This window comes from Phoxinus phoxinus (genome assembly GCF_949152265.1).
Source record: "Phoxinus phoxinus genome assembly, chromosome: 9".
Lineage (NCBI taxonomy): Eukaryota > Metazoa > Chordata > Actinopteri > Cypriniformes > Leuciscidae > Phoxinus > Phoxinus phoxinus.
The window spans coordinates 33499269-33511650 of NC_136884.1; the positions used below are offsets into that span (position 1 = coordinate 33499269).

The 12382-nt window shown below is 40.1% G+C and overlaps 1 protein-coding gene across 1 annotated transcript in view; it reads left to right on the forward strand.

Annotated features, from left to right (window-relative positions):
• Nucleotides 1-12382, forward strand: part of LOC307004703 (tripartite motif-containing protein 16-like) — a 53936-nt gene that overhangs the window by 34157 nt on the left and 7397 nt on the right. Inside the window, exons 4-5 of the mRNA XM_079624113.1 lie at nucleotides 1475-1634; nucleotides 1785-1832. Coding sequence (XP_079480239.1) covers nucleotides 1475-1634; nucleotides 1785-1832 — 208 coding nt within the window. The remainder of the gene's footprint in view (nucleotides 1-1474; nucleotides 1635-1784; nucleotides 1833-12382) is intronic.

Sequence of the window (12382 nt, forward strand, 5' to 3'; positions counted from 1 at the left end):
CCGCGCGCCTACATTTGAAATAACGAACTTGAGCGCGCAAAAGACACGATATGTGTACAGGCCCTTATGTTTCCACTGTTCGATCCCGGCCGCGCCTCTCTCTCTCACACACACGTAAACACTTTGTGACTTTTCGATCGCGCCTCTCTCACTCTCTCTGAGCTAACTTACAGATTAGGTGTACCTAAAAAACCCCCATATCTAACAGTAGGTTCGCATTAGATAAATTAATTTGCACGCACATTTTATTTATTTTTATACCGTGTATTCTCCGTGTATATTCATGCACCGAACCGTGGCGTCCGTACCGTTTCAGTTCAAAACGAATACATGTACCGTTCTACCCCTAATACACTGAATATTAATAGCTTAGTGTTACAGGGTTTCCCGCAGCTCTTTGCAGCAACACACGCCATCATATTTTCAAACATGACTGAACTAATACAGGCTAACTGCTAACTTGGGACTAGCTGCTATTCAGCAGGCAACTGATGGCCTAGCCAAGCCAAAGCAAACATTGTAAATCGACCAATATTAGCCTAGGCCTAACATTACTCTAAAATGAATTAATATAATAACAAAGAAAACAGCTTACCTCTACATGTTTCTTCAAATTGGAAGAAGAGTTCTTGAAAGCCAAAAGTACATGGTTCTTTGGTTCACAAAGTTTGCAGTGCATTCTCCACGAGTCGTTTTTGCTCCCGACGATTTCAAACAATTCTTTGAGGTAAGGCCAAGTATGTGGAAGGTTTTGCTGGTCGCCATCATTACTAGAACTACAACCAATGTTCTCGCCTGTGCTTTCAGACGCTTCGGACATTTCTTGCCAACTGAATCTCTTTCTGACACATTTGCCGCGCCCGCGGTTTGATGCACTTCGTTTGCGCAGAAAAGATGGGACAGCCCACACACCAATGACATCTCTGAATGTTATGGGTTTCTGTGCCTCATCCAATGATGACGCTCGAAATCAGTCTATCTGGTGTTGAAAAAAATAAAAAATCCGAAACTAGAGTAACGAGCTTATTTTTAAAATGTAAAGAGTAGAAAGTACAGATAATTACGTTTAAATGTAAGGAGTAGAAGTAAAAAGTTGGCAAAAAAATAAACAGTAGAGTAAAGTAAAGATACCTAAAAACTCTACTTAAGTACAGTAACGAAGTATTTGTTCTTCGTTATTTGACACCTCTGGCCATGTGACGCCATTGATGCACTTGATCTGTTACATTTATGTTATTGCCAGATGTTTGATCATCCAAGTGTTTTCCTAGAAAGTTCACATATAGTGTAAGTATCAAACGCTAGAACTTATAGCACAAGCATGATATAATGAATATGAGAAGAATGAAGCTGGTGCTGTGAAAGTGCTGGATTGAGATTTACTAAAGATCAACAAGAGCCGCACAAATCTGACAGTGGTGCAGGTTATTGATGAAGTGTGGAGGTGATGAGCTCTGATTTCTGTTTTCTGCAGAGTTTCCAGTCTCTCTCAGCTCCTCCTGAATCTACAGACGTAAATGACAATCCATTCAGTTCTCTCTCCTCTTTTGATGGCGTGAGAGAATCTGTCCATCAGCTGAGAGACAAACTGGAGGATTTCTGCAAAGAGGAGCTGAAGAAGATCTCTGACAGAGGTAAAGTCCTGGAGATTCTGCTCTCAGAAATGATCCTCCATCATCTCATCTCATGTAGAAGATCATATTACAAATGTCTTAGGAACGGATGCAGGGATAATTTTCTCTTGACATGATAATCACACTCTTCATGTCTGTTGATTTCCACAGTCACTTTCACCAACATTGTTCCCAGAACCAGGAACGACTTCCTACAATGTAAGTCACTAAGAAAACAAGCAGAAAACTCACTGAGTGTGTTCATGTTCTTCCTGTAGAAGGTGAAGGAAAACATGACAGAAGAGATTTAGAGTTGATCATGTAAATTAGCGTTTCTTAACAGAGAACATCGGGGGGGCAATGTTTTCAAAAGGGGGTGTTCTGTCTGCAACATTCCAACAACATTCCACACAACATGAACATTCCAAATGCATTTGTCCGTAGCGCAATTCAGTATGTCATAAATAGAACGTAGTGCATTAGCGCGTCCAGTGTAGACAGAATTATTGATTCACACATAGGACACACTGACGTTACCACTTCAGAATTGGGTACAGGACACAGCAATCATACGTGCACACCTCACTGTGAGCACAGCATTCAGGCAAAGAACCCACCACCACAACACAGAGATCACTTATCCTCAGTGTTGCCAGATTGGGATGGTGATTTCCAGCCCAAAAGCTCACCAAAACCCACCCACTCCAAGAAAAAAACGCCCAAAATTTTACTACCAAAATAATGTGATATAATTTTGTGGCCATGTCATTCAAAGTTGATAAGCACCATTTGTATCTCCTTAAAACAAAATAACGATGATAAAATAAATAAAATAAAAATACAAGGAAAACGGATCAAAACAGGGCAATAATTAAGGAGAATTAGCAAATATGACTTTAAATGTCCAGGTGGACACTGTCAAAATGGCAATCAAGAAATTAACCGATGACTTTAACCCTCGGAAGTACACATTGCAGAACATAACGCAGAATTTAGCAGTCAAAACTGATTCATCGTTGATTCAAACCTTTTTCAGCAGCTGTCAGGGACAAGTAGAGTGCATGCAGTCTGGATGGTGTAAAAGTTGCAGATGCCTGGTTAGGCTATAGTGTGCACATGACCATGGAAAGGAGAGTCATGTGTACGTTTTTAGAGTTGCTCACTATCTCACTCTTTACTGTAGATACAACTTACTGTAGATAAAATGTTACTTCAGCATTAGCGATCACTTGAATATACAGCTACAAGTTATCGCGCTAAATCGCGTCTTCCTGCTGATTGCTCGTTGATTGGCTAAAAGTGCGTGCTTGGTGACGTCAACACCAACGCCAGCTGACTCTGTGCATGTAGTCCATAAAATCAGTCACCATGACATTACAACACACTCCCATGCACTTTAGTTTAGTTTTTTAACCAATTAGACTTTAAAATGTATATGTTTGAAAACCGCCGAACTAACCCCAAACCAGCCCAAATTTTGTCCACCCGCCCAAACCCCACCCCAATTGGGAGGGAACCCGCCCAATCTGCCAACACTGCTTATCCTCTGCAGCTGGCCGCCCCCAATTCTGAAGGAAAATATAGAATAAAAAAATAAAAAACACACGCTTAACCAATTAAAACACAGTAACCAGGGCTACATGCGTCTTACAACAGTATTAAATGAGTTCACAATGTCAGTTCAGCCCATCTGATCGAGGTGCCGCGTCAGGCAACGACAAATTTCTTGACTGATGGACAGGTAGAAAAAAAAAAAAAGTTTACAAAAAAGAAACCCATAAAAGAATATAATCACTATAAATCACAGAAAATAAATATATACAAAAATAGAATACACAGACTCAGATCAATAACGAGAAATATATATGAAACAAACTAAATCAATTCACCTAAAAACAAAATACACAAAAGACAACAAAAGCCTGCAAACCTACTGGTGACAGCTAAGTGGCTGATCTTCTGTTGGACGCTGCTTAAGGCTTGATTCAAGTTTGTTACTCACGACACATTTATACTCGATGGTGAAGGCACCACGCCACAGGCCCCAAATCAACGGTCCAGCTGATTCAATTCAATTCAATTCAAGTTTATTTGTATAGCGCTTTTCACAATACACATTGTTTCAAAGCAGCTTTACAGAAAATGCATTTCAAAAATGTACATACAAAAATACAGTTAGTTAATCATGAAATTTAGGGCATAACATATCGCCGGCGTTGGGTCGTCTCTTCACAGGCGTCGAGTCATCTCATCACAGGCGTTGGGGCATCTGAAGTCTCCATGAGAGGCTGGATACATAACTGGAGCTGACGAACTCTATTTGAGTTATCTCGGGACAGGCGTCCCGAGATAACAACAAAAAAGGCAGATGGGAAATAATTAGCGTAGCTGCTGTTCATAATATGAATGCTTTTGATCTGATTTAACTGTAGTATAAAAGGTATGAGATGCATCATGTGAATGCTTGGCTAAAGAGATGCGTCTTTAATCTAGTTTTAAACTGGGAGAGCGAGTCTGAGCCTCGGACAGTATCAGGAAGGCTATTCCAGAGTTTAGGAGCTAGATGTGAAAACGCCCTTCCTCCTTTAGTGGACTTAGATATCCTAGGTACGACCAGAAGCCTTGAATTTAGCGATCTTAAAGAGCGCGATGGAATATATGGCGATAGAAGATCTCTTAAATACACAGGAGCTAAACCATTTAGAGCTTTATAGGTCAGTAACAATACTTTGTAATTGATATGGAACTTAATAGGTAACCAGTGTAGAGATGATAAAATTGGTGTTATATGATCATATTTTCTTGACCTAGTAAGAACTCTAGCGGCTGCATTTTGGACTAACTGTAGCTTGTTTACGGAGGATGCAGGACAACCAGCTAATAAAGCATTACAGTAATCTAGTCTCGAGGTCATGAATGCATGAACTAACTTTTCTGCATCAGAAACTGATAGCATATTACGTAGCTTAGCAATGTTTCTAAGGTGGAAAAAGGCTGTTCTTGTGACATTTGAAATATGATTTTCAAAAGACAAGTTGCGGTCTAGTATAACACCCAGATCTTTTACTGTAGAGGATAAAGTAACAGGACATCCTTTTAGATTAAGGTTGTATTGTAAGAGGTTTTGTGGGCAGTTTTTTGGACCAATCAGTAATACCTCCGTTTTATCTGAATTTAATATAAGAAAATTACACGTCATCCAATATTTTATATCTTTAACACACTCTGTCATTTTAGATAATTTAGTGTTATCATCTGGTCTAGATGAAATATATAATTGAGTGTCATCAGCATAACAGTGGAAACTTATTCCATGTTTTCTTATAATATTACCAAGTGGCAGCATATAAATTGAGAATAGCAGGGGGCCTAATACAGATCCCTGCGGCACTCCATAATTTACTGACGTTATCTTTGATTTTTCCCCATTTAAATGGACAAAATGGTAACGGTCTGATAGGTACGATCTAAACCAGCTTAATGCCTGTCCCTGAACACCAGTGTAATTTTGAAGTCGATCTAAGAGTATTTTATGATCTATAGTGTCAAACGCAGCACTAAGATCGAGTAAAACTAGTATTGAGATACAGCCTTGGTCAGAAGCTAAAAGTAAATCATTTGTAATTTTAACCAGCGCAGTTTCTGTGCTATGATGTGGCCTGAATCCTGACTGAAACTTTTCATAGATATCGTTTTCTTGCAAGAAAGAGCACAATTGAGCGGACACAACTTTTTCTAGTATTTTAGACATAAATGGAAGATTTGAAATGGGTCTGTAATTTGCTAGGTTATTTGGATCTAATTGTGGTTTCTTAATAAGAGGTTTTATAACTGCCAGCTTGAATGTTTTTGGAACATGTCCTAAAGATAGAGACGAGTTAATAATATTGAGAAGAGGCTCTTCCACTACAGGTAACACTTCTTTCAGTAGTTTAGTGGGTATTGGATCTAATAAACATGTTGTTGGTTTAGATGCAGTGATAAGTTTATTTAGCTCTTCCTGTCCTATAGTTGTAAAGCGCTGTAGTTGTTCTTGAGGGGCGATAATTGAGGCTGAATCATAAGACGCTGTCAAAGATTGTACATTTACAATTGTGTTTCTGATGCTTTCTATTTTCTCAGTGAAGAAATTCATGAAATCATTACTATTAAAATGTAACGGAATATTTTGTTCAGGTGATGTCTGTTTATTTGTTAATCTAGCCACGGTGTTAAATAAAAACCTTGGATTGTTTTGGTTATTTTCTATTAGTTTGCGGAGATGCTCAGCCCTGGCTGCTTTTAGAGCCTTTTTATAACGTGACATACTGTCTTTCCACGCGATTCTAAAGACCTCTAAATTAGTTTGTTTCCATTTGCGCTCTAAGTTACGAGTTTCTCTTTTGATAACATGCGTAGCACTGTTGTACCATGGTGCTTTAGTTTTCTCTCTAACCTTTTTTAATCTAATTGGTGCAACAGTTTCTAATGTACTAGAGAAAATGTTGCTCATACTGCTAGTCATTTCCTCTAGCTCATCTGTTTGTTTGGGTTCACTGAGGAGCGGAGATAGATCAGGTAAGCTATTCAAGAATCTATCTATAGTGGTTGGAAGGATTGTTCTGCCTGGTCGATAACGTGGCGCAACATGGCACATTTCAGCCGTACGTAGTATGCAAGTTACCATGTAATGATCAGTGACATCATCACTTTGCGGTATAATATCTATATCGGTTGGATCGGTTCCATATGATATAATTAAATCTAGAGTATGATTAAGACGATGAGTTGGTCCGGTGACGTTTTGCTTGACCCCAAAGGAGTTTAATAAATCTGTAAACGCAGCTCCTAACGCATCATTTGTGTTATCAACGTGTATGTTGAAATCTCCAACAATTATTGCCTTATCGACATTGACCAATAGATCTGAGAGAAAATCTGCAAACTCTTTTAGGAAATCAGCGTAAGGCCCTGGCGGTCTATATACGGTAGCCAAGGCTAGAGATAATAGGGATTTCTTTCTTACATCTAGGAGCGTAACAATTAGAACAAGTACTTCAAACGAATTAAACCTGTGGCCTGTTTTCTGAGTAACATTAAGAATATCTCTATAGATTGTTGCAACACCGCCGCCACGACCAATCAGACGGGGCTCATGCTTATAACCGTATTCTGGTGGAGTGGACTCATTAAGACCGAAATAATCATTTGGTTTAAGCCAGGTTTCAGTAAGGCAGAGTACATCGAAGCTATTATCAGTGACCATTTCATTTACAATAACCGCCTTAGGTGTAAGCGATCTAATGTTTAGAAGACCTAGCTTTAGAAATTGTTTTTGTTCACTAATATTGAGATTTTCTGGTTTAATCACAATTAGATTTTTCTTAGATCCTACAGTAGATTTATTGTTTGGCCTCACTAAACGAGGAATAGACACAGTTTCTATATAGTGTTCTACACTGGTACTTATATCAATTATTTTGGGACAGCAAAGAATGTGATTTGGACTTTGACTTACTAGTCATATGGTGTGTAACGTCTTGGAGATGTTGTCCGACAGAACAGCCGCTCCGATTCTGCTGGGGTGCAGGCCATCAGCACGGTAGAGCCTAGGTCGCTCCCAAAACAGATTCCAATTATTTACAAAGAGCAGTCTCTGTTCATTACACCATGACATCAACCATTAATTTAGTGCAAACAATCTACTGAACCTTTCTTGTCCTTGTCGGTACGTGGGAAGCGGTCCAGACACGACGATCTTTGCTTCAGGCGATGTTCTGCGTACCGTCTCGATCAGGCTCCTGTAGTCCCTCTTCAGAACCTCCGTCTGCCGCAGCCTGATGTCGTTCACCCCCGCGTGCCGTGCAGCACGACAGCTACGACACGCTCGTCACCGTTCAGGATCTCGGGGACCTGCGCAGCGACATCGAGAACACGAGCACCAGGAAGCAGTAAGTGCGCACCATACCTTTACCTGAGGTAGCGCGGACATGCCGGACCATGGAACTGCCGATGATCACAGCGTCGTCGCGTTCCGTCTCGCGAAGAGGGGAGAAGCGGTTCCGGGTGGAGATCTCGAAGACCGGGAGGGGCGGAGAGGTCCTTGCTCTGGTCCTGGCTCGTGTCTTCCGCTGTGGCATCACCCAGGGTCCATGGTGCTGTGTCGGTGTCGGGGTAAACGAAACCAGGGGTGCTCGGGTCCTGTGCAGAGAAATACACGGAGTAGAGGAGGCCGGAGTCGAAAAGTTACTAACCACTGACTTGTGAGCATCAACGCGTGATGCTTCAAGCGCTGATCGTCGGTCTCGCAGCTCGGCCTGCCTCCCCAGCAGATCACGGATCTGCTTCTCCACGGACTCCAGCTCCAACCGCACCGAATGCAGCTCAAACGTGTCCTCACCTGCACTCAGAGGTAACGTTAGACACACATCCGATATATTCGCCATTATGACAGATGAACAATAAATTAGCAGTGATGCTACCAATATCACTACTAATTTAGGACTGAAATCATGGATAGAACCCGTATCCTTCCAGTGATTCGAGTGTAAATAAGACGGTCGATAGGCGAGACCACGCGTGCAAATGCTAGCGGGCTAACTTAACGTTAGAGATAGTAACGGATGTTCGGAAAGTTGGATATAACCAGCGATATCAAAGCAATCCGATTGTTTTTTATAGAGAGTAACGTCAGTATCGGAGATATGTTCACACACTAACAGTTAAGCGATTCGAAACACAAACTCCAAACACAACCAAAGCGGTTCGAACACAGACACAAACTTCAAACACAAACAAGCGATTCGAAGCACAAGCACAAACACAAACTCCAACACAAACAGAGCGATTTCAGTGATTCGAGTGTAAATAAGACGGTCGATAGGCGAGGCCACGCGAGCAATGCTAGCGGGCTATCGTTAGAGATAGTAACGGAAGTTCGGAAAGTTGGATATAACTAGCGATATCAAAGCAATCCGATTGTTTTTTATAGAGAGTAGTATCGGAGATATGTTCACACGCTCACAAACTAACGTTAACAGTTAAGCGATTCGAAACACAAACACAAACAAGCGATTTGAAACACAAACTCCAAACACAACCAAAGCGGTTCGACCACAGACACAAACTTCAAACACAAACAAGCGATTCGAAGCACAAGCACAACACAAACTTCAAACACAAACAAGCGATTCGAAGCACAAGCACAAACACAAACTCCAACACAAACAGAGCGATTTCAGTGATTCGAGTGTAAATAAGACGGTCGATAGGCGAGGCCACGCGAGCAATGCTAGCGGGCTATCGTTAGAGATAGTAACGGAAGTTCGGAAAGTTGGATATAACTAGCGATATCAAAGCAATCCGATTGTTTTTTATAGAGAGTAGTATCGGAGATATGTTCACACGCTGGAAAAATAGAAAATGCTCGTTTCTAAATGAGTGTAAAGAACAAAATCAACGATTTATGAATCAAGTCGACGGAGCTTCAAACACAAACACAGCGCTCACTCGCGACGAATCTAACATGATCCTGCATGTTAAACACTGCAAACACAGTTAGGAAGGGAACAGGCACCGTACGCCTACACACAAGCGCAAACAAACGAGTTAATATCTCTTGTCTGCCGGTCTAATCCCGCAGCGAATCATACTATCTTACCAGTAACACGATCCGATGACGTATGGCGAAAATAAAGTGAAGCAGACAGCAAAACAGGCATCCAGACAGAAGTTTAAAGACGAACCAAAGCCCACTGTAACGTACCTTGAATGACAGGCTGGCATTTATCCAAAGAATACAGTAAAAACAGGAATATTGTGAAATATCCCTATGATTTTAAAGAAACATTTTCTATTTTAATATATTTTAATATGTAAAATAAATATGTGGAATGTGTGGAGGTGTTTTTTATTTGGAATTTTGATGAGCATTGAAATATGAAATGAAATGTGGGTTATTTTAAATTATTTAAAATATGAAAATGCAAAAAGGTACAAACGTTTCAGCTATTTGCCTTTTGTCAGTTAAAATAGAAATGTGGGTTATTTTTTTATTTTTTTTCAAAGTTTCTTTATTGGTTTTTCTGCTAGAAACATCAAGTCAACATATAATAACAATGGTTTTATGAAATAATCGTTCCACACTGTTAATTCCCCAATAAAACCCTCCCTCCAACAAACAACCTACAGTCCCCAATAAGAAGAGAAAGAAAAAAAAAAGAAAAAAAAAACATACAATGTTAATATCCTAAGATATTTTCAAAATAAAATAAATAAAAAGATACTCAGCTTAAGTGTCTTGAAAGTTAGCTAGCAGATAGTCTAAAAAGGGGGGCCACAATTTATCAAAGGTCCTTAAAGATCCAGTCTGTGACAGTCTGATTTTTTCCAGTTTAATGCAAGTGAACACTTCCTTCAGCCATGCATCAACGGAAGGAGGTGAGGCATGTTTCCATTTCAGAAGTATGAGACGTCTCGCTAGCAAAGTAGTAAAGGCTAGAGCCTTTTGAACCGTTACTGAAAGGTTTGCTTCAACGGTCATCCCAAAGATGGCCAGAAGTGGATTTATTTCAATATCTATGGCAAAGGCTTCCCTCAGAATTTTGAATATTTTAGTCCAGTAATCATATAATTTAGGGCATCCCCAAAACATATGAATGAGATCTGCTGGTGATTGCTTGCACCTTTTACATGCATCACTGACAGAGGGGTATATTTTAGCAAGTTTAGCATTCGTATAGTAAACCCTATGTAGAATCTTACACTGTATCAGGCCATGTCTTGCACTTATAGATGATGTGTGTACGAGAGCAAGAATACGCTCCCAATGTTCATCAGAGATTTCAAGTTCCAAGTCTCCCTCCCATGCCTCTCTGACCCTACTTGTAGAGGCTGGATTATTATTGTGAATCAGATTATAAATGACAGAAATACAGTGTTTTGAATGTGGTTCAAGCTTTAAGAAGTCATCCAATGGCGATTCAGGGGGTCGATTCGGAAAGTGAGGGAATAGTTTTTGCACAAAATGTCTAACTTGAAAGAAACGAAATAAGTGGGAATTAGGTAAGTCAAATCTTTTGGAAAGGTTATTAAAGGATGAGAAAACTCCACACTCATAGAGATCATCGATGGTCCTTATGCCTTTATCAAACCATATTCGAAACGCCTCATCCATATTAGAGGGTGCAAAACTGTGGTTTTTAATTATCAGAGAAAATGTGGAAGATCTGTGCAACCCAGTCTGTTTTCTAAATTGAGTCCATATCTTAACTGAGTGAGATACCACTAAATTTGAACTAATGTTAGTAGGCAAGGGTAGTTGAGAGCATATAACTGAGTGCAGAGAGAGGCGTGCTGAGGACTGTTCCAGGTAGGCCCAGCAAGGGGGTTCAGAATTCAGATTGTTCCTCCAGTATACAATTTTCTGGATATTACAGGCCCAATAATAGTGCAAAAAGTTTGGGAGTGCAAAACCTCCCTTGTTTTTAGGGAGCTCTAAAACTGACTTCTTAAGTCGAGCTGGTCCATTTCCCCATAAAAAGGAAATTATTTGTTTGTCCAAATCCATAAAAAACTTTTTCTTAAGAAAAATTGGAATATGCTGAAATAAATACAAAAACTTGGGGAGAACAGTCATCTTTATTAGGTTTATACGCCCAGCAAGAGAAAGGGGGAGTTTAGCCCAACGATCCATGTCAGACTCAACCTTTTTAAGTAAGGGGACAAAATTAGAAATATACATTCCAGTTAAAGATTTGGTCGCGGTAATACCCAGATACTTAAATTCATCAGTCGCCCATCTAAATGGTAAAAGTGAATGTGCGAGGTTATTCGCCAAAGCATTTACAGGGAACAACTCACTCTTATGAAAATTTATCTTGTACCCTGAAATTTTACCGAAATGGCCTAAAATGTTCAGAATAACGGGAACAGAAGTCTCTGGATCAGAAATAAAAAGTAGAAGATCGTCTGCATATAGGGATAATTTATACTCTCTACCTAGCCGGTTTATACCTTTAAAATTTACATCCTCACGAAGCCAGATAGCTAAGGGTTCAATGGCAATGGCAAAAAGCAAAGGCGACAAAGGGCAGCCCTGCCTAGTGCCCCTCTGAAGCAAAAAAGGTGATGAAACCACACCATTAGTTAAAATAGATGCCTGTGGGGAGACATACAATAGTTTGATCCAGGAAATAAAACGATCATCAAAGCCAAAGCTTTCCAATATACGAAATAGATATCCCCACTCGACTCTATCAAACGCCTTTTCCGCATCTAGTGCCAGAACCACTTCTGGCCCAGGCATATTGAGGATATTGAAAAGTTTCCTTGTATTAAAGAAAGAATGTCTTCCAACCATAAAACCTGTTTGGTCATCCGAAATTATTTGGGGCAAGACTTGTTGTAAACGCAATGCTAAAATCTTAGTTAAGATTTTATAGTCCACATTCAAAAGTGAAATGGGTCTATAGCTGCTACACAGTAAAGGGTCTTTGTCTTTTTTGACAATCAAAGTGATTGACGCTAACGACAGGGTGGGAGGCAGATAGCCCTTAGAAAAAGACTCGTTAAACATATTCTGTAATGCAGGTGCTAGGGATGTAGAAAATGCTTTATAAAACTCCGTAGTAAACCCATCAGGGCCTGGTGACTTGCCGTTCTGCAAAAGCTTGATAGCTTCCACTACCTCAGAAACTGATATTGGGTCACCAAGGGTCTTAGCCATGTTAATATCAATGTTGGGAAAAGTGATCTTATCCAAGGGCCATTCCCCACATTCAGAGCCTAAG